General features: G+C 34.6%; 1 protein-coding gene across 2 annotated transcripts in view; it reads right to left on the reverse strand.

The window, feature by feature from the left end:
* Window positions 1–463: 463 nt before the first annotated feature.
* TECRL (trans-2,3-enoyl-CoA reductase like) overlaps window positions 464–23,712 on the reverse strand; it is an 87,080-nt gene continuing 63,831 nt past the window's right edge. The window contains exons 4-11 of one of the 2 annotated variants that reach the window (XM_036335267.1): window positions 22,486–22,601; window positions 19,262–19,367; window positions 17,780–17,852; window positions 17,374–17,417; window positions 4,973–5,030; window positions 2,578–2,663; window positions 2,004–2,049; window positions 464–1,094 (exon numbers count right to left, since the gene is read on the reverse strand). In XM_036335267.1, coding sequence (XP_036191160.1) covers window positions 967–1,094; window positions 2,004–2,049; window positions 2,578–2,663; window positions 4,973–5,030; window positions 17,374–17,417; window positions 17,780–17,852; window positions 19,262–19,367; window positions 22,486–22,601 — 657 coding nt within the window. In that variant the 3' untranslated portion in view covers window positions 464–966. The remainder of the gene's footprint in view (window positions 1,095–2,003; window positions 2,050–2,577; window positions 2,664–4,972; window positions 5,031–17,373; window positions 17,418–17,779; window positions 17,853–19,261; window positions 19,368–22,485; window positions 22,602–23,712) is intronic. The other variant, XM_036335258.1, reaches the window with a different exon arrangement.

Genomic DNA, 23,712 nt, shown 5'->3' on the forward strand with positions numbered 1-23,712 from the left:
ATAGTGTATATGTCTAAGAATTGGACAGCTTCTAAAATTAACCAAGCTAAAGAACCTCAATTTTAAAATGATGACACTGAGAATTTCTTTTAAATATTTAACAAATGTATTCTAATTTTTGCATTATCAGCCATTTCCTTGTCAAAATACATGTGCATATTCACACACACACACACACACACACACACACACGCACAAGGCTTGAGAAGGCATCAGAATTTAAAAATGTAAAAGTAAAGCAAAAATCTTTCACTGTACATCTCAAAAAAATCTCCAGTGCACTCTCTTCATCATTCCATATAATTCATTTCAAATGTACATTTTTATAAATATATATGTATATTTACATGTAAACATGATGCATATATAAATTAGTATATATTATATATTAAATTTAGTTAAATAATATCTAGAAGATATTTTAATTGTTATAATTTTAGAATGATAACATACAGTGTATGTATAGAAATAAATAAAATACATGACTAATTACAAGTATTTCACTTTTAATATAGGTAAATTTTTCACAACAAATTGAACTAACGTAAGACATTATATACGTGTCAATAACATTTTGAACAATAAGGAAAAATTAATTGCTATCAAAATAATGTATAAAATTCAAGCGATTTAAATGTCACAACTTTAAAAAATATTTACTTTAGGATTCAGATATTCCACTTGTTTTAAACCAACAGTATTATAGAATATTTAATGAAATTAGAAATTATTGTCTAAGGATCAATTCCTTGCAAATATACTGGATGCTATTTTTCATTACTTATGTCTTTAATTTATGTTTTTCAATTGCCTCAAATCTATTACTCTAAATTTAGCTAAATTATATCATTTTTATTCAGTAAAAATACTGTTATTTGTGAATTTCTGAAACATAATAGTCAACCATCCTGGACGGAGTCTAAATTATATTTTTCTATATCAGAGAATAGATCAATTATTTTTTTCTTACAATATGAATGGGATCATTGCTGATTTTCTATGCATATAAGAATTAAATTTCTTCAAATAAATCTTATGTTTCTTTTGTGCCCACAAAGACATTTGGATACTCATCAGAAGTGTAAAAATTCCAACTAGAAGAAAAAAGAAATAATTATCCTTTCTTATTTCTGTGATGGATGTAGCAAGTTATATTATAAAAAATCTATCATATATTACTCTTAAAGTATTTCTCAAATGTTTCATAGTTTTCTATCAATTTTATTTACTCATATTAATTGCCTAGCTTATATATGTTCAATCAATATTTATTGCATGGTTTCATAAGCAGAGAAAGTACATAGCACAGCTCAAAATAAATCCACATTTTCATATCCCATTGCCAAAATATATTACAAAATAAAACTTATTTATCTCGAATTTTAATAAAATTTTCGTATGCATGTAATATATCTCTGCACACATACATACAAATACATATGACAAACCATATTAATTACGATTCAAAAATTTTGTGCAGTGAAATAAAAAATGGATGTAATGGATATTACAAATATCCCTTCTAATACATGCCCTTAATTGAAATGTGTCTTTCTTGCATGCTCAATATGCAAGATTATGCATTCATGCTCTCAGCCTTCCCTTCACAGACACTCATGGGGAACTGAAGAGCACATGCACGCCTATGTCCACGCACAAGATTAAGTTTCATGTTAGATGCATTATTACCACTACTTTTATCTACATTTCCTGGCATGGATTAGGCCACAATACATAGCAATACATAGTAAATAATGTTCCATTATATATGTATTTTTATTGTTGACACTATTGCAAATGTCCCTATTCCTTCCCCCTCGTTCCCTCTTCCTTTTGGCCACCACTGTTATGTTTTAAAACTGCTTAGAAATCCAAAATAAAAATGAAAGCATAAAATCCTTTTGCAAATATGACAAACTTTTAGGACTATATATGCTAACTTATTCTCAGAAATCACTTCTAAAGATACATTCACTTCAATTGTCAATAACCTTAGGTCTTACCTGGCAGTGTTTGTGTCATTACTGTGAAACTAATCCATGATCCAATCTGTTAGATGAAAACATAAATTAACGTTTATCTCTGAGTTACCTACTAATTTGTTCACTTGTAACATTAAATAGGTAATCCAAAGCTTCAAATACGTTAGAAAAATTACAGATAGAAATAAATTTCCCTAAAATAATTTGTATTAAATATGATTAAATCATAAGAAATTCTATAAAACAGCATCATATTCATATGGAAATGGAAGACATTGTTCCAAAAACTCTTACAAAAATAAAATCTTAAAACATCTCAATACATTGTACATGAAGACTGTAAAATTTTATTTAAATATAGATAAATATATGCACAAATATTCTTTTTCCCAGGGAAAATTGTGGTTGAAATGTTCCAATTTTCTGTGTATATACATTAATTTAAATCATATCATAATTTATAACTCTGACTACATTATATCTACAGATATGCCATATTATCATATATTAATCCACAACTCAAGTAAATATGTAAATGTATATATTTATTATATCATCAAATAAAGATCTATTATATAAACACATAATAGCATACCTCATAGGTATAGTTAGGACATGAAACCAGGAAAAACATCCATGTGAAGGGGTTGTAATTTGGACTTGGAAAACAGGCATTAGTTCCTTTTATCAAAAAGAGTAAAATGTCAATTATGCTATATATTACAAATTTGAACATATATTTGTTATATAATTCTAACTCCCTAGAACAACTATATACCAGATAAAATGTCATCATGTATTTATAGAAACCTATTTCACAAATTACTCACAAGAGAACCATTTTCAAATGTTATGACCTTTTGACTCAAATAGAATAATTGTCATTTTCTGACCATGTCTATAGTTATGTTGCTGTAAAATCACAGAATAAACCATGATAATTACTTCTCTAAGAGTTTAAATAAAACAAAATATAAATGTTACTTTAAATAGCATAATAGTTGCAGTGGCATTGGATACTGAGATTAATAAATTCATTCTTATATTTGCATGCCTCTTTCTGTACTCTTTTAGTGTCAAAGAAGATAATTTTGGTTGAGATTATTAAATACCTCAAATGTTCTTTTCTATTAACTTAGTGAAAATCTAAAGGGAATTTTATAAGGATGTCATTTATATGAGAAAATTGTAAAAATGTATCATAAGAGGATTACAGTAAATATCCATATAGTTAATATTCAGAAATACCACATAACATATCCATTCAGCAATCATGATTGTTATTTACAGCTCTCATTATCTTTAGCATATTGTCACTTGATTGTTGTTAGTTATATTTCACCTTTCAATTTTTTTCAGGAACCATTTTAGATAACAATTTTATAATAATTTCAAGTTGAACTTTGAGTCGTGACATTTGTAAAAAGTAAATGTGAATTATATTATTGTTTATTCTCCCTAGCAGGATTTAATCAGATAAACACATAAACTAATCTCTTTAGTTATAATTCTAAAGTCATAATGAAATGTCAGTATGTTTTCAAAATTGTAACTGTTGTCGAAATACCAAAGTAAAAAATATATTTGGTTCTGGACAGATTTCATACACTACTCATTTAAAGATAAGAATGCATATGCATGCCATTTAATATTACAGATTTTCTTTGTAACATTTATACAAACATATTTGTGTAGTGCCCATATGTACATCAAAAGAAATATAATTGAAAAAGCTATTCAAGTCATAGTAACTGAATTTCAGAGGTGAAAGTTGCATACAAGGTAATCTGGGTTAAAACCTCTACTTTATGACTCGTCACCCCTGGAGGTAGTGGCTGATCAGGGATCCACAAATACAAATTTCTTCCACATGTAGTTTGCAGATTAAATAACCAATATGTGTGTTGTGACACAGAAACATGTATATAGATATTGTCTTAAGTGTACATAGTTGCTGTTAATTGTAATAATAGCATAGTTTAGGTATTTCTAATTTAATTCATTCCCATCATGTTTTCTTAACCTATACTTTATATATATAAAGCCAACACCCAGAACGCCAGAACGACCAGAACAACTGGTGGCTATGACACCCACTGTGGCCAGAGAACCGGCCAGATCTGGGGGTGGGGCAAGCCAGCCAACTTCCCACAGCCCCTACCTTCAGCCAGTCCCACCCCAGATCGGCCACCCCACTCCGATCAGGGGGGCAGGCCGGCCAACCTCCTGCAGCCCCTTCCCCTGGCCAGCCCCACCCCTGATGGGCCCCCACCACCCCGATCAACCCACAGCCCTTTCCTCCAGTGAGCTTTGCCCCAATTGGCCACCCCACACCAATCAAAGGTGGGGCTAGCTGGCCAACCTCCCACAGCCCCTCGCCCAGCTGCTGATCCCTGATTAGCCCCCCCCCAATTGGGGGCAGGGCCCACCAACCAATTGCCCTGCCCCTGCCCCCCAGCCAGCCCAGCCCTGATTGGGCCCCAATGGGGCAGGCCGGCTGGCCAACCTCCCACCCTCTCCTTCTCCCAACAGGCCTAGCCCTGATCCGCCCTGATTGGGGCCGGGCTGGCCAGACCCCACCCATGCACGAATTCGTGCACTGGGTCTCTAGTTTATAATAAATCTTCTTTTAAATTAATGTCTGAAGATTTTTTTGCATTACAATGCCTCACCACCTAAATTTTTTAAGCATAAAGAGTTTACTCCACCACTTCAGGGAATACTGCTGACAGAGAACCTTCAACGCTTGGCACTCCCTGTGAAGGATGTGTGGTTGAAAGGAACAACCTCACCCAAGATTACACTCACTTTTTGGTTTTGTCCTTTTTTTTCTTCTCTTTTTAATTTCTCTTTATCGTTTTTGTTTCATTTTGTTTGTTTTCTTCCACATATAAGGGAAACCATCCAGTGTTTGTCTTTCTACTTACGGCTTTTTTAAAAAATAACAACATAATTAACTCTAGAGGAGATTAAAATAAAAAGGCACTCACCTGTGTGATTGGGATGAGCCAATACTACATTGATGAAATGATTTCCAGCTTCACAAATCTGTAAAATATTTGTGCCTCTTAAAAATATATTCTATAGATAGATAACTATCCAGACAATATATTAACCCTAAAGATTCAATAGATATTTTATTACTCTAATTGTGTAAGGAGAGGAAATTTTGCATCATCACAATAAAAGAAATTGTTTATGGTGATATATAGGATCAAAATAATGTCACATTGAGTTAGAAATTCTGAAGATATTCTTGACTGTTTGTTAAGTAGGTTCAAATTGCCCGATAAATCATGTTGTGCTGATTATCTGGTTTGTACTTGTTACAGGCGTACACTTTTATGTCCTGAAGAAACAAGTCATGCTGCTAAAGATAGACTTGACATGGGTTTCCATTTTCTAAATTGGTTAACACAGTAGCAATCCAGTTTGATTCCTGCTGGTTTCATGTCAATTTAGAAAACTTTTGTAAGTACTACTGGCTGCTGTCTGTCATCTGACTCCTTAGTCAGTATACTCGACTTAGTCCTTGTTAGGAGGCACCATGACCCTCTAAGAAACTGAAGCCTTACCAACATCTCCTGGGGCTAATGCTCCAAAATCGCAACATACAATCCTAGGAATTCATAACCCTTTTCTCTGGCTGTCATACACACCTTATCCTATTTAACACGAAGTATGTATTATATATATATACATATATATATATATATATATATATATATATATATATATATACACACACACACATACACACACACACACACTATGGTATTAATAATGGTTATGTTATCCAAAATATTTATTGTTTAGAGTCATTCAATTTTCACTATAATATATCCATTTTTACTTAGTGCCTTTAATGCTTTTAACCTCTTAAAATATAACTGAATTTGTTCTTTTTTGCTTCAGCATTTTTTGTATAAATTTCTTCACATATAACATTATTACTATCATTGCAGAAGATGCTCCTAGTTTCTCAAGTTATCAAAGTATTAAGCTGAATTTTGCTTTTTCAGATAATAATTTTATAGTTGAAATTATTTATGTGTTAATGTGGTTAAGAGTGTGGGCTTTCAGTTGGATGCACTTGTGTTGGAATGCACTTTCTTTCACATCCTCTTTGTTAGAGACTCAAGTGATTTAGATATTTGAAATTCCATTTCTACATCTAAATGGCAATATTATTTCCTGTCTCATAGGTATTTTATGATGATTGAATAAAATCATGTATTGTTAGAAATTGTTCAACAAAATTATTATGATAATTTTAGTTACCAACATCATCAATAGAAACTTCTCCAGAGAATTATTCTACATTCATTTCACTTCATTAAATTTCTATTTCATACATTGTCAATACTGCAAAGAAATACCAAATTAATTTTTATATGTATGGTCTTCATATATTTTTCTCATCTCTCAGTCCATACACCCTGTCATACTTATTTTTCATCACTGTCAGTGACATCATAAAATGGGATATATGATAAAATATTTATTAATAAGAAAATTAATCTACCACATCTTTGGTAGTAAATTATGGTTTAGAAAATATGGTTTTCCTTCTGGTAAAACATATTTACTTTGTGAATATCAATATTTTAAACTCATTCAACCATCAAAATATTTTATTCTTCCTACTTTCCTCAACAAAACTAAATATTTAAAAAAATTAGTGTTCTACCCAAAGTATGAGCAATGAATAAAATAGCATTTTGGGTTCAGTTACTCCAGTAGAGTAGCCATATACTAATGCCATAATTTATCATTAGATGCTCTTTCCCTAACCTAATCAGTACTTATAGTGCTGAAATGTGTATCTACATTCTGGAGGTGGGAGAAAAAAAACTAGATCTATGTACTTAGAGATACTTAGTTTATTATCAATTTAACTCCCTAGTGGATTTTTAAGAGCAATTGTAACCATTTGTAATTTTCACCTTAAGTATTGGGAATGAGTCCAATACTGTCTGCAATGCTAATTGATTTAGATAAAAGTGGTTGATATAATCACCTCCTGGTTCAGGAGTAAGATTAGAAAATTCAGTCACTGCCACAAACTTAATAAATGGTTCTATCCCTGATTAAAACTTCAGGGGCACCATCCTAATAGAAAAATAGTGATATCTCATTGTTGTTTTAGTTTGCATTTACCCAATGAGAAATGGTGCAGAGCATATTTTGATATACATTTTGCCACCTGTATATCTTCTTTAGTAGCATGTCTGATACAGTCTTGGCCCATTTTTAAATTTAGTTACTTGTCATCTTATTGTTGAATTTTAAGAGTTCTCTATATATTTTGTATCACAGTTCTTTATCAAATGTGTCTTTTGCAAATATTTTTCTCCCGTCTATGCTTGCTTTCTTATTCTCTTGACATTATCTTACACAGAGCAGCTATTAATTTCAATGAAGTAGCTTTGCAATTACTAGTTTCTTGGATGTATCTTTGGTATTGTACATAAAAAGTCATTGCCGTGCCTAAAGCCATCCAGGATTTCTCCTATGTTACCTCCTAAGAGTTTTATAGTCTTGTATTTTTCATTTCGATCTAAGATCTATTTTAAGTTAATTTATGTGAAGGGTATAAGGTCTGTGTATAGATTCATTTTTTAAAATGTGTATGTCTGGTTGTACCAGCACTACTTATTATGCCTTCCTTTGCTCCATTTTATTTTCTTTGCTTTATCCAATATGTTTTACTTTTGAAAATGAATGATTGTAAGATTTTAGGTGAAAGTTCAAATAGTTCATTTATATAATTGTATAATATGAAGACTAAATGTTATTTTATGATTTTACTTGTATGAAATTAATATTTTATTGTATAAACTTTGTTCTAAGAATTAATTTATTGCTTAAAATCATTTATCTTTATTTTACTTGTTCTGACTTATTAGCACATTCTGGGAATACTTAAAGTTTATTTATTTTTAATTTTTAAATAATTCTTTATTGTTCAGTTTATTACCATTGTTCCTCTTTTTTCTCCCCATAGCTCTTCTCTAGCCTGTTCCCACCCCACCCATGTCCTTACCCCCCCCATTGTCCTTGTCCATAGGTGTTCAATTATTGTCCAGTCTCTTCCCGCACCACCACATTCCCTTTCCCCTGAAAATTCTCAGTTCACTCCCTTTCTATACCCCTGATTCTATTATATTCACCAGTTTATTCTGTTCATCATATTTTTTATTCACTTGATTTTTAGATTCACTTGTTGATAGATATGTATTTGTTGTCACTTTGTTGTTCATAATTTTTATCTTTATCTTTTTCTTCTTCTTCCTCTTCTTAAAGAATACCCTTCAGCATTTCATATAATATTGGTTTGGCAGTGATGAACTCCTTTAGCTTGTTCTTATCAGTGAAGCTCTTTATCTGACCTTCAATTCTAAATGATAGTTTTGTTGGGTAAAGTAATCTTGGTTGTAGGTTCTTGGTATTCATCACTTTCAATATTTCTTGCCACTTCCTTCTGGCCTGCATAGTTTCTGTTGAGAAATCAGCTGACAGTCGTATGGGTACTCCCTTGTAGGTAACTAACTGTTTTTCTCTTGCTGCTTTTAAGATTCCCTCTTTGTCTGTTGTCCTTGGCATTTTAATTATGATGTGCCTTGGTGTGGTCCTCTTTGGATTCCTTTTGTTTGGGGTTCTCTGAGCTTCCTGGACTTGTAAGTCTATTTCTTTCATCAGGTAGGGGAAGTTTTCTGTCATTATTTCATTAAATAGGTTTTCAATATCTTACTCTCTCTCTTCTTCTGGCAACCCCATAATTTGGATGTTGGTATGTTTGAAGTTGTCCCAGAGGATCCTTACACTAGCTTCATATTTTTGGATTCTTTTTTCTTTTTTCTTTTCCAGTTGGTTGTTTTTTGCTTCTTCGTATTTCAAATCTTTGACTTGATTCTTGGGATCCTCTAGTCTGCTGTTGGATCTCTGTATATTATTCTTTATTTCAGTCAGTGTATGCTTAATTTCTAATTGGTCCTTTTTCATATCCTTGCAGGTCTCACTAAATTTCTTGGAGGTTTATAGAAGATTCTTGAGTAACCTTATAACCGTGGTTTTGAACTCTATATCTAGTACTTTGCTTTCCTCTATTTCTTTCATTTGTGATATGTTTCTTTGTCTCTGCATTTTGGCTGCTTCCCTGTGTTGATAGAGTGGCTTTGTGTGCTAGGTGTCCTATAGGGTCCAGTGGCTCAGCCTTCCCAGTCACCTGAGGTGGATAGTCTTGGTGCACCCCTTTGTGGGCTGCGTGCACAGTCTTGTTGTAGGTAAGCCTTGATTGCTATTGGTATCACTGGGAATTGACCTACAGGCCAATTGGCTGTGAGGACCAGCTGTGTCTAAAAGGGGGAACTGCTGTGCTGGATACACCCTTATGGAGCAGTACTTGCTTCAGTGGGGCTTTGGTGCTCACTGAGACTGACCCCTGCTTGTGTCTCTTATGGATCTGAAGAGTTGTAATCTGGTGTGGTCTCACTCTGACCACTGGGTACACTGGACCTTGGATTTCCGAGGAAGTGCAAAATCACCCACTGCCTGAAGCCACCCAGCAGGAGCTACAGAGAGATATGCAGAATCCTCCTCTTTGTTTGGGATTTGGAGGTGACCAGATGAGGTGAGGCTGTGAAGCAATGCAGGCTGCTGACAAGCCGTAGGCCTTCTTTTGGAAGTCCTGGGGTTCTTTTACCCAGCTGCAGTTTGTCAGTTTTAGATTGCAAAAGGCCAGACAATTCATATGCAAAAGCCTCTGTGCATAGCTTGGGTGGGGTTTTAAATTGGGTGGGGTGGGGTCTCTGGATCACAGGGTGGTGCAAACAGCAATGGTTGCCCCTCGGCCCTGCCCCGGATAGGTCCCTGGGTCTCTGTGTCCCATGACCCTGTGCAGGAACAGTGAACGCTGCAAGCACCTCTGCAAGAAAGCCCCCCTTGTATTCCGGCCTGATGCCAGACAGTTCAGTTTTTCCCCGTATGAGTCTGGGTCCCCAGAGTCTCGCCTGGAACTGGAGTTCAGAGCAGTTAGTAGTTTGGATCTCCCTCCCGATTGAAAAAGACCATAGCATACCTAGTAGCCAGCCCATGTCATGTGCTTCCGTACCTCTGCACCTCCTACCAGTCTAGATGAGCTTTTCTCTTTCCCTGTAGTTGTCAGACTTCCACTCAGCCAGCCTTCCTGTAGTTCTGGATGATATCCGTTTTGTCTTTTAGTTGTAGTTTTGATGTGGTTGTGCGAGGCAGCAAGTTCAGGTGTTTACCTATGCTGCCATCTTGGTGAATCCTAAAGTTTATTTTTAATCCATAGAGTTTTTGTGAACTGTTGCGTAACACAAGAATGTGCACACCCAGTATAAGAATATAGTATATGAATGTCATCATACAACACATTTTTAAAAAAATTAAAAGAGATACCTTATATATGCTAACTCTGTAATTAATTATTACTAAAATACACTTAAGATAATTATTTTTTTCAGGAATAATTTTTATATTGGTTTTGATATCTGTTCTAGCAAAAATTATTTTTATGGTTAAAGTAGCTGCTGATTTTAATTGAGGTAATGAGTTTAGTTAGGAGTAACTCAGTTTTAGCTATAAAACAAGTATGATTATAACCAATTATAATAAAACTAGAGGCCCGTTGTACAAAAATTCGTGCACTCGGGGGGAGGAGGGGTCCCTCAGCCTGGCCTGTGCCCTCTCGCAGTCTGGGACCCCTCGGGAGATAACGACCTGCTGGCTAAGGCCTGCTCCCGGGTGGCAGAGGGCAGGCCCAATCCCTAGGTGCAGCCCCTGGTCGGGCTCAGAGCAGGGTCAATTGGGGAGTTGCGACGCCGCCCCCTGTCATGCACAGAGCAGGGTGTATTGGGAGGTTGCGATGCCACCCTCAGTCACGCTCAGGATAGGGCTGATTAGGGGATTAGGGCACTACCCCCTGTCACACTCAAGGCAGGGTTGATGGGTAGGTTGAGGCGCCACCCCCTGTCACACAGAGAGCAGGGCCCATCAGGGGGTTTGGGAGCTCCCCCCTGTCACGCACAGAGCAGGGTCAATCAGGGGGTTGGGGAGCTCCCCCCTGTCACGCACAGAGCAGGGCCCATCAGGGGGTTAAGGAGCTCCCCCCTGTCACTCACAGAGTAGGACCGATAGGGGAGTTGGGGCACCACCCCCTGTCACACACAAAGCAGGACAGATCAGGGGGTTGGGGTGCAGCCACTGTCACACTCAGGGCAGGGCCGATGGGGAGGTTATGGCTCTACCCCATCACACACGGAGCAGGGCCCGTGGGGGTGGGGGGTTGGGGCGCTGAACTCTATAACCCACAGAGCAGGGCCGATCAGGGGGTTGGGGTGCCACTACTCTCACACTCAGGGCAGGGCCGATGGGGAGGTTATGGTTCTACCCTGTCACACACAGAGCAGGGCCCATGGGGGGCGGGGTTGGGGCACCACAACCTGTCACACACAGAGCAGGGCTGATCAGGGGGATGGGGTGCTGCACCCTGTCACACACAGAGCCGCAGGGCGATCAGGGGGTTTGGGCGCTGCCCCCTGTCACGCTGATCCCGTTGCCGGGAGGCCTCTCAGCTCTGCTGATCCCGGTGCTGGGAGGCATATTTCCCTTTTACTATATAGGATAGAGGCCTGGTGCATGGGTGGGGCTGGCTGGTTTGCCCTCAAGGGTGTCCTGGATCAGGGTAGGGGTCCCCACTGGGGTGCCTGGCCAGCCTGCGTGAGGGGATGATGGCTGTTTGCAGCTGGTCACACCCCCTTCAGGGTGGGGGTCCCTCCTGGGGTTCATGGCCAGTCTGGGTGAGGGGATGATGGCTGTTTGCAGCTGGTCACACCCCCTTCAGGGTGGGGGTCCCTACTGGGGTTCATGGCCAGTCTGGGTGAGGGGATGATGGCTGTTTGCAGCTGGTCACACCCCCTTCAGGGTGGGGGTCCCTACTGGGGTTCATGGCCAGTCTGGGTGAGGGGCTGAGGGCTGTTTTCAGGCTGGGACTGAAGCTCCCAACTGCTCCTTTTTTTTTTTTTCTTCTTTTTCTTTTGGGCCAGCTTTAGCTCTGGCTCCAGCTCTGAGGCCTCTGCTGCTGAAAGCAGGTATCTGGTTTGTTTGGGTTCTATAATCGAAACAATGTATAACTCCAGCTCTGAGATCCCGGCTCGCTGAAAGCAGGTTTCTGGGGTTTTGTTTAGCTTCTGTATTTGTTACAATGTTTCGAACTGCAGGCTCTGAGGCTGGCAAGGCAGGCGGGAATGTTGGTTTCCTCCGTCACTGAAGCAAGCAAGCCTCATGTTAGTTTCAAGCTGCCTGGCTGCCGGCCGCCATCTTGGCTGGCAGTTAATTAGCATATCACCCTGATTAGCCAATGGGAAGGGTAGAGGTCGTATGCTAATTAGCATGTTTCTCTTTTATTGGATAGGATTATCTCCCTCAGGATTTGAGAGGAAACTAAACTGACAAATGTTGGGAAAAAACAGAGTCTTGGATTTTTTTGTCTTTAATAAAAAGTAAATGTAAACTTTTATTAATAATAGTTATCTGAAAAATCACCACAACCAAATTTAAAGAGAGGGCTGAGAATAAAAGCACTTAACATTGGCATACTTTACTTCTCTCCCTCTCATCTCATCCACAAACACCAAATATTCATAAGCAGTTTCCTAGCCTTTCTGTGCTTTCCACAACCAGGCCACACTCTCCCCTACTTTAATTAAAAGCGATGATACATTGTTCCTCTAATAAAAAAGCCTGTCCTATGTCCAAAGTCCTTCCCAGCTAATGTTACAGGAGAAGGTATGACTACTTGATGAGAGGATTATTTATTACTCTCTGAGAATATTTGCATTTTAATAAAAAAACTTAACCTAAGTGAGTGAATAACTAATGATGAGACTGAAGACAGAGGCAAACCAAGGAGAGGAGTTAGTTCTGTACTTTACAAACCTGTATGTTATTAACTACTCCTCCCATAGCCTACATTGTTGAAGAGACAGTAAGGGAAGAAACATTTATTTTTCTGGTGAAATGTTTAATGTACAAAGAATCAGCAGAACAAAATAGCTTCTAGAGATTCAGAATAAAGTTGAGAGGAAGAGTAGATAAAGAAAATAGAAATGTTAGTTATACAATAACAGAATCTTAAAAATTATAAATCTTGTTTTGTTTTGCAATTGTGAATTTGGTGCTTTTATTGGTTGTTTGGTGAGTGGAGTTGGGTTCAGAGGATGAAAAGGGGTCATAGAAATATGAAGAGGCTGGATTACCATGTCTCCACAATATTCACAGAATATTCAGCAGAAAAACAAAGTAACATCTACTAGTAAAAATTGTAGGGAAAGATATTCTGATGTCTTTATAAATACTGTATTTGATTCTACTTGTTTGATTTTTTTCCTTGTAGATTTTGTAATAGCACACACATGTGAAGGAAAAGGTTATATTGAAAGAATTAACACAAAGGGAGAAGGTAATGATATAGTTCTCATAATATTGTGTAAACATGGCAAAACTCATCAAAATAAAAGATTTTCCACAAGGTATTATTATTATTTAACTTTTGAATGCATTAGGAATCCATTGAAAAGGGGTTTTATTTTTGTGTGCTTACAGTATATTCTGTTTAGTATATCAGAAACCTCAGAATAGCAATAGAAAAAAAACAACACAGAGTGAGCACAAAAGAAAATTATAATTCTTAATGGTTAGTTCACAAAATGGATGATTCACATATGAGTAATTAAAATTAACTACAATCATATTTAGGCAGTGTTCTAATATATCATCTTCTTACCAGGTGATAATCTGCCTTTTTTTTTTTTTTTTTTTTTTTTTTGGCAGTTAGGTCAGTTTTTATTACAAGAGTGGGAATAGTGTTCCTTCCAACTCCCTATATTATTTTACTGAAAGGCAGAGATACTTCATGGAGTGTGGTTTTTGTGTAGTTATCTATTTTTTTCTTCTCTCTCTCTCTCTTTTTTTAATGAAAAGGAAACTTTCTAACAAAGTACTAAACATAAACCAAGGGCAGGGGCAGAATACTTCAGTTAAGGTCCCACCTGAGTGCATTTTATATGTTACACCAAAACACTCAAGTCTGAGGTTGAAATGTTTAGTTATCACTCATCTCAGTTTACATAAACTCATGCCCATTGGGTCTGGTAGTTGGATTAAATGCCAGGTACAACAAAACACAGTTTGTTCTCTGCAACGTTGAGAGGTGCACTCTTTCTGGAGTTCACTTATTATTTTCGAAGGAAATGAGATGTCCTTTGTACAAGATATATGCACCAAATGACCCCACACGAGTTTCCTCAAAGTGCTTTTAGTGCACCTGGTGTCATTTAGAAGTGATGAGAAAACAGAGGGATATTTGTTGTTACTTAACACTGAATTTTCTCATTTAACAAGGGCCTCTCAGGTTTACTTTGATTTTAGTTTATGGACTACATTTAGATTTCTATGAATGTTGACTGAATTGTTAACTATGGTTGGCTGTAAGAATGTAATTTTGCATTATTTAAAATTTGTATACCATTTTATTTTGGGAGGATGATCCAGTGCATCCTTTCAGGTCCACTGTGTATGTACAATCTCTGGAAAGCTTTCTTCTCCATCCCACGCCCAAACTGAAATGGAAAGTCTCACTCCCTTTAAAGTCCATGGTATGGCACTATCTATATCATCCTTGTGAAACTGTTGCTGTTTTTTTTCTTCTTCTCAGTAATTGCTGAGTAAAACCAACTTTCAATGAATGGTGTCCCCTTGCCCCTTGTGTTGAGAGTACAGAGATCAGTAAATGAAGAATAGGAAATTTTGAAAACATAACATTTTATTAGCAGAAAGTTAGCACTTGCAATTAAGATAACCATTTTGTCTGCCTGAATTTTAAATTATGGAAGACTGACCCAGGGATTTCCCCTTGGTTCCTTATATATAACAATTGATTCTCCTATATACTGATGCTTTTAATATAAAATAATTTACAATGCATTGGGCTTAAAAACAGGTTACTTATTCTTTCCAATTATTTTCACATATGTTCTTTGTGATAAATCTCAAAGGTACACACTTTTGGATTTGGTTATTATGAATGAAAAAACTAAAAGATGAACCTTGAACTATATGATTTTGATTATACATGCATTCATTAGTTGTTAGATCAATTCATTAGTTGTTAACATCCTCTATTAGAATATTAGAATCAGTTTCATAAAACTCTTTTCATAATACAATATTTTATTTATGAAAATTAAGTGTCTCCTCTACATTGATAATGATTAAGAAATCCCAGAGCTAGAAGGTCTTTATAATTTGTCATCACGATTGACAATTTTAAGAGTCACAATGGACCTTTTGTATAATTTCTAAATTTCTATTTGCAATGAAATACAATTACATTCAAAATTTTAACTTTTAATTAAGGTTTTCCCATACCCTCAAAGCTACATATAATTAAAAGCAGAGGTTATTCTTTTCTGTCTTATTTTAAGTCTATGATTGAAACAGACAATGCTTGTTATGTGCTAGAAATGTGGAGTTAAAATTATCAGTACATCTATATTGGGCATAATCTATGCTTCTCTGTATCAATATTTATGTAGTTTGGCATCTTGGCCGTTAGAAGATAGCAACTGTTTTTATAAGTTTACTCTTTGCCTAATTCTTCTATTTATTATTATATTATTAATTTTTACATGGGAAATATATAAAAGAATATTGATTAACAAAGGCATGTGTGAAAAAGAAGCATTAGTAACTTAAGAAATTAGAATTTTTTAAAGTCTGTAGTGGGGGGATGTATAATGCAAACTACTAGAATTTTGCTTGTTTTAAAATATGTCTCTTTTAACTTTTTAAAATTAAATTCATTGGACTGACATTGGTTAATAAAATGACAGGTTTCAAGTGTATAGTTCTATGATACATCTGTGTACTGCATTGTGTGTTCACCACCCAAAGTCAAGTCTTCTGTCACCACACACTTGACCCCATTTACTCTTTATTACCCTCACCCCCTTCCCTTTGGTAATCACGATACTGTTGTGTGTGTCTATGAACTTTTGTTTGTTTTTTTTCTTGTGTGTTTTTACCTGTTGCTTTCGGTTTTATATACCACACTGAGTGAAGTCAAATGCTTCTTGACTTTTTCATGTCTGACTTATTTTGCTTAACTTTTTAAGAAAAATATTGTAACAATAATGACATGATGTTTTAAAAAGCTATAACTTTTAAAAAATTATTTTATACTAGAGCCATGTATTCATAGTCATACTTTGTTGGAGAAATGGAAGAAATCAAGAAAACGGAGGTGTGTAAATATTTACACAGGAATAAATAACAGTAAAGAAATTACAAAAAATAAAAAATAATGAAATCATAAGGAAGATGAGGATGAGAGAAACAATCAGATGTGATATAAAAACACATCTAAATAAAGATCAAATATGTGCTTTTTGTTTATCCATTAATTCATTCTTCCATTTGCTCAAATTTACTAAGTAGTTACTCCACAGAGAGTATTAGACTTGGTACAGCATAGGTTAGCAATAAAAGCATCAACATGAATTACTTCATGATGAGAACTGGGAGGAGGGAAGGTAGCTAGAAGTGGAAAAGAGTATGGGGGATAAATGGTGATGGATGGAAACCTGAGTTGGGGTGGTGAACACACAATACAGCGTACAAATGATATGCTTTAGAATCGTGTACTTGAAACCTGTATAATTTTGTTAACCAGTGTCACTCCAATAAATTCAATATAAGGGGAGAGGGTACAAAAGCTCACAGGGATGTAAAATATAGTATAGGGCATATAGTCAATAATATATTGTAATAATTATGCACAGTGCCAAATGGTACTAGACTTACCAGGTTGATCACTTGGTAAGTTAAATAAAATGATCTGAAACACTAAACTGAGAACAATTAGGAAATATTCCATGTTTCATTAAAAAAAAGCTGACTATGTTTTCATAATTACGTTTTAACAATTATGCTAAAATGGTTTTGGATTTTCATATGTTAAACTTGTAAAACTTTTTGCTCTTAAATATAAGTTGGTAAATTTGCAGACAATGAGAATTACTGAGTATAATTTTTTTCCAGTCTTACTATCCTCAAAACAATTCTAATTATCCTTCATAGATGAGTAGAACATTTTGATTAAAAGATTTAGAGAATTAATGACTTAATAATGCAAAGTCATATTATATACTTCATTTAATACCATTAGGCACTTTATATAAAAATAGGTCACATTATCTAATAGACAAATACTCAAATATATTCTGTTTTGCATTTTAATAATATCACAATTGGAGCATGACTAGCTAATAATAATAATACATACATACATACATATATACATACATACCAGAAAATTAATAGCTGATACTGTGACTTGCCTGTTTCCAAATGCTAGAAAAGAGGAGAAGATGTTAGGTAAAGACCCATATTTTGGATTGTCACATTACACACATAATTCAGGCAAGGTTCATTGGATATCACTACCCTCTAATCAAAAGTATTAAAGGTTATATAATTGACTTTTTGGAATGATACCTTTTCAATCTAAAAACATTTAAAATGGAACTTAATACAGTGTCCCAATGTCATCTTGTTCATGGTGGGGAAGTTGTAATATACAAAAGTACTAAAACGTATAATTATCTGATAAGCTCACCATTTGTTTTAACAATTCCACTTTTTTCTTTTAGTTTTATGTGAGTGTGTATACATGAAATTTAGTATGGGGATAGTTAAGGAGAAATTCTACATACATGGTGGTGTATACCGTGGGTGATTAATGTAGTAGGCAATCCAGGAAGTGAATCCCCAATAAAAGGCACAGCCCTACAAATAACACAAGATAAGATTTAGAATGTGTTTGTATATATATCCCATCATTTTAAACCATTTCATACATTTATATGTCACACTACAATAGATTTACATGAAAAATGGTATACATTTTCTAAGTTGGATAAATGAAATGCTTCTTCACCCAGTAAATTAACATTTTAAAAGTACCTATTTAATATCATTCAAGTAATGCATTTCTTTGCTCAACCCTTATTAATATAAATGGGTATTCATGATATAGAGTAAATGTAAGTATATTTTGCAAGAATAATTTTGTCCATCCAGGAAGAAATACGAAGTAATAAAATAATAAATTATATATTAGATAAGATATATCAATAATCATTTCCCAAATGTAAATGAACAAAAGAATGAATTTTTGAACCATTAGTAGTAGTACATGTTGATTGATTAGAAAGGGCAATCGGCTAATTTTAGAAGTCCTAGGCTATAACACCAATCTTGTCCTGTATAATACATTTTAATACCTTCTGTCAAAAGAGAAGCTAGTCTAAATGATTTTTGAGGTTTCTAAGAATTATAGAATTCAGTATTTCTTTAAAATGACAACAATTAAATGGCTGCCTTGTTCAAATTTTTAGAAAACAGATCTTTGGAGGGAAAAGGAAGATTTTAGTAAGGATATATTAATATTGAAAGTAAATTTTGAAATGGAAAATAAATTTGAATTGGACATTTGAATTGTGGCATGTTATCTAATGTATATTTCCATATCAATGTTTCAGAAAATTTCCTATTTTCTTGATAGTTATTTAACAGTTAATAACTGATGCATTTACTTTTTATTTATTTTTTCCCATTTATTGAATAAGATATTACAAATGTGTCCTTATCCCCCCCAATGTCCCTTCATCCCCCCAATCCTGCCTCACCCTCACCCCCTGTTGTCCACATCCATCAATTATGCTTATATGCATGCATACAAGTCCTTTGGTTGATCTTTCCCCTTCACCCCTCCCCTCCCCTGCTTTCCCTCTGAGTTTTGATGCATTTACCTTTTATTTGAAGAACACAAACATCATAAAAATGGATGCAGTATCATTATTTTAATCACACAAATGTATATTTATAGGAGGGTTCATATATGAGATTCTTTCTCTTCAAAGAATCTGAATTCAATGCTAAGTATTTCCAAAATAAAAGGTTTCTATGTACTGTTACTGGATGAAGGCAGCTCCAAGGAATGGTATTTCAGAACAGATTGTTTAAGATATGCTGATAAGTTGAATAGACAAAAACAAAAAAACAAAAACAACAAAAACACAACAAGAAAAACCCTAGACTTGAAGAAAATAACCATGTTTGCATTATTTTGCAAATAGTTCAATACACAAAATATCTCAATAATAATTAAAATTGTAAAACATATTAATCCTGACCTTTATCAAATTTTTCAAAGGTGTATGCCCTGCAGAAACTTTGTGAACAAATAAGGTTTCCAAAAGATATCGAATATAGTGTATACAATGACAGAAGCAGGCCAAGCTAGAAACAAAAACAAAAACATGAACACATTAAATTCCCTTCTAAAAATATGGCTTTCCTTATGCATTTCTTTTTTAGTTCACTCTGATATTCTATATTAGGAAATAGTATTTCCAGTAATCAAAACACAGGTGTTTTTTTTAAATACTTTTATTCTAGAAATTTAAAAACTTATTTAAAATGAAAGTACTGTTAAAACACTCTATAAATTTACTTCTGATGACACTAGAAATATATTATATACCCATCATAGGCTATATATTCACACCTGCTCCAGAATATAATAATTGCAAATGTGCTCATATCAAAATGACTCTAAATTGAAGCAGATAATTTATAAGTTTTAAAAATATCCAAAACCTACTTAGAATGCATATGACATTTTATAATATTCAGAGTAACTTTTTCATTGTCTGGTTGTCCTTTAGCAAGTGCCATAAATTAAGTTTGAATTTCATTTTCTATGGAGCCAATGCAACTTGTGTTTGTTTATTTTATCCACAAAGTAAGTTCAACTTTACAGAGCTTCAAGGGAGGCAGTGTATCAGGTATTCTTGAGGAAGAATATGAAAGCAATAATCAGACAAATGCTGAAGAGAGAAGAGATTTTGCTAATAATGGACTTTGAATTTTCAGGTCACAGTGGAAGAATTCCCAGAGTTGGGGAGGACTTAGAGAAAGTAACAAATAGAGGACAATAGAGTTTATTGACATGGAGAGTGTACATGAAATTTAGTATGGGCTTAGTTAAGGAGAAATTCTACATACATGGTGGTGTGTCTGAGGGATGATCTGAAAATACAGAGTTAATGAGGTGGGTGAACTAAACAGGGCTAATGTATCTAAATATCTAATGTGTCCTCTTGCATTTAAGGCAGCTAATCAAACTATGAATGCTGAGTGCAGAAAAGATTCTCTGGTGTCTTTTTCCATTCCTGATGATGCAGCAAGAAACTGTAAGGAAGTGTGGTCTTAGCCACAGTGCAGCTGGTTTACTCAATCCCTCTGGTGGGAGGGGCCGTGGTAATTTTGAGTATGTAGCCTCTATCTTAAGTACTACTGATTGAATAGAAGAATAACCATTATATCAAGCTGTGGACCACCCTTCACTGCGGATGGAAAGAAAGATCCTGCAAGTAATTTGGCCTTAGCCATAGTATGTAGAGGCTTCTAAGAATTGTGTGGCTGTTGAGTCACATATAAATCTAAACCTACCTGAAAAATACTTTGACTGTGATTTGATTCAAAGCGTTTTGGGAAAATTAACATTAGAGTATGTGGCAAGTGAATATAGCATCTGAAATTTGATCTTTTTAACCATAAGAAAGTATACCATCCATCCTGAAATTAGTTTGCCTTAGGAGTCTTGTGATTATTTTATAGAGCTCTACTAGACGCTTAAATTTCAGAAGTAGTTTGGGTATTTGTGTGTTTCTGCTCTGGAATGATTTCATATAAAGTCAACATATTTGCTATTTTGAACTACGTTGCAAAAATACATTTATTATTGAGAGGTTATAAAATATGATGTGTTTGTGTTTAAGAATAGTAACCAACAGTCATCCAATTGCTTTGAGACTACCAGGCGGAGGTGAGGATGTGTCCCTTTTTCATGCTGTGCTATAAATCTGGTACATGTTATATCTTTGGTCTAAAAATTGAGTGTAATTGCATTCTCCTTATGAACTCTTCACCCCATAATCTTTCCAAATGAATTGGTTATTCTCTTCACTTAACAAAAAGAAAGACGTATGTTATTGTCCAAAGACCCCTGAGCAAACTGTTCTATACTGACCTGACCATCTTTCCAGAAAACAAAGAAAAAAGTTCAAATGCAACTTTCTTAGAAAAGTTACCTCAGAGCTCCAATCAATGTCAGGTTTTTCTCTTTTATACTCTAAAAGAGTGCATTGTAAAATAAATATGTATACAATTCGTTTATCTACCTTACCATTCAAAACATTTTTATTGTATATTCCCTGTAAATCAGACAATGTGTTAAGCAGTGAAGATAGATGGAACATCAAAGTATATCATGATAAAACTTTAACTGTATAGAGGGAAAGACAAATGATCGTGAATATATAATTTTAAAGTAAAAATGTATAAAGGAAAAGCACTTTAGTAGCATATTTGTCATGGAAGGAATCGCAATGACTACCCTGAGTAAGAAATATTGAGCTTCTATTTGAAGTTTGAGTGAGAGATAAGGAAGAGGGAGGAGATGTGGAGAGGATTAGGGATGGCATGTGTAAATGCCTGGTGTGAAGGGGAACATGAGAGGCATAAGGACAAGGAGGGAGGTCAGTGCGGCTGGAGTACAGACATTAAGGGCAAGGAAAAGCTTGATTTGAGATGACAAATTCACAGTCAAGTCATTCTCTGTCTTCGAGTATCCCTAAGACCTAAAATCTGCTTAACTCACTTAGAATGCTTTCATTTAATCAGGTTCTTCGTGTTAAATTGCTAATCCTACATTTTTACATCTCAATGTAGTATCTTGAACAATATTTCTCTTTATTTTGGGAGAGAGAGAGAGAGAGAGAGAGAGAGAGAGAGAGAGAGAGAGAGAGAGAGAGAGACTAATTATTTCCACAAAATGCCATAGTTGTATGTTCTGCTTATTTTGTTTTTGTTTTTATGACTGTTCTATTCTTTTTTTTCCCTGTATGTCTTATTTCAAAGTAAAATTTTACTTTGGATTTTTACTTACTAAAGGAAACTTGTAAAAAAATCCTCCCTCCCCCCTGTTTATGACTTAGGTAATCATGTATTTCCTATGCAATGTTGTCCATATTTTTAGAGAAATACTTTATATTTTATACTCTATACAAGGCCTTTCCACTTTATAATGTTAAGCTTTTTTGATATTTCTAAATTTCCAGATTTCTCTTGCTAATTGTAAGTATTAATAACTTAAATTACCTCTATTTTAAATTATATTGAATTCCTTGCTTATAAATTTGCAAGTTGGTATGTAAACATTATTCGTGGTTACCTAAATATATTTCCCTAAAATTGAATGCGTGGAAATTGATTGTACAAACAACATTTATTAACATAATATCTGTATCCTTGTTCAACGCATTAATTTATATGTGCCATATGTATTACTTACTGTACCACTAGGTGACGGGACCTTCTAGAGCTCTCTTTCACGTCATATATATATGGGATCCTCAAATAAAAGAGGAGATATAATAACAGGGGTCCTGTGTATTCAGCCAAAAATACCTGAAAGTAAGAAGGTGATTTGGATTAAAGAACACATTTTTATAGATTTTATTAAGGTTTAGATATTATACCTGAAAATAAGAAAATAATTTAGAATAAACAATAAATGTTTATAGATGTTATTAAGGTTTGCTCTATCCATAGGTATATCTACAGATTTAGCCTACTGCATGAGTTGGTGATGCAAATAACAAGAATTCTCCCTTGGAAGAAATAGCCAAGAAATAAAGTGGACAAATATACATAGTAAATTTAAAATAAAAATAAATATTAAACCTAATGTAATGATTTATTCATAAATAGTGCAGGGAGTTTTTGTTTAAATAACCAAACTGTTATAAATACATTTCTTCATGTCTCCCAGACACATATATACTCCATTTTCTATGGGAACTGTCCCTGTCACTGAATGGTATAGGCTACTGTGCCTTCCTGACTTATCTTTTTTGGTTTTTTTTTAGTCTTTTTATGACAATGTAATGTTGAACACAATTGATTCTACCCTGATTCAAATTTATATAATACAGTTCTCTCTTTTGAAAGTTTTAGACTTTAATTCTGAGTCTGGATGGGTAATTTAAAGGGTTTCTCTCTGATTCTGGAGCTGAGGACAACTCTATATATAGTGACAAATATCTCATCTATGGAGAGACAATCAGAAGATTTGAAAATATTATTAGAAACCACACCATATTACTGCAAAAAATTATGCAGCTAACTGCTTTCTGATAGTTTTTCAATCCAGTAGCTGTCCATTATTCAGTTTGGTTTCTATGCTAAAGCCAGGTTAAAGTTACTCCCTGGAATTTTCAAAGAAGGGAAAGTAATTTACCTGCATGCATTCATGGGGAGAAGAAAGGAGACACACATGGCAATGATAAATTTGACTGCCATCCCTACCTTGTCTTTGCCAATTTTTATTAATTTCCAAGAAAGAAGACTTGTGCATGTTTTTCTCAAATATGCAACTGTGAACATTAAGTACAACTTGTATTTATCAGTAGTTGGTGAATATTTTGTATAGTTATATGGTTATAATATATGATATATATGTTATATATATGCACATACACATATGTAATTATATGTATATATGCATACACATATAAGT

The sequence above is a fragment of the Myotis myotis genome, unplaced genomic scaffold (assembly GCF_014108235.1).
Source record: "Myotis myotis isolate mMyoMyo1 unplaced genomic scaffold, mMyoMyo1.p scaffold_m19_p_1, whole genome shotgun sequence".
NCBI lineage: Eukaryota > Metazoa > Chordata > Mammalia > Chiroptera > Vespertilionidae > Myotis > Myotis myotis.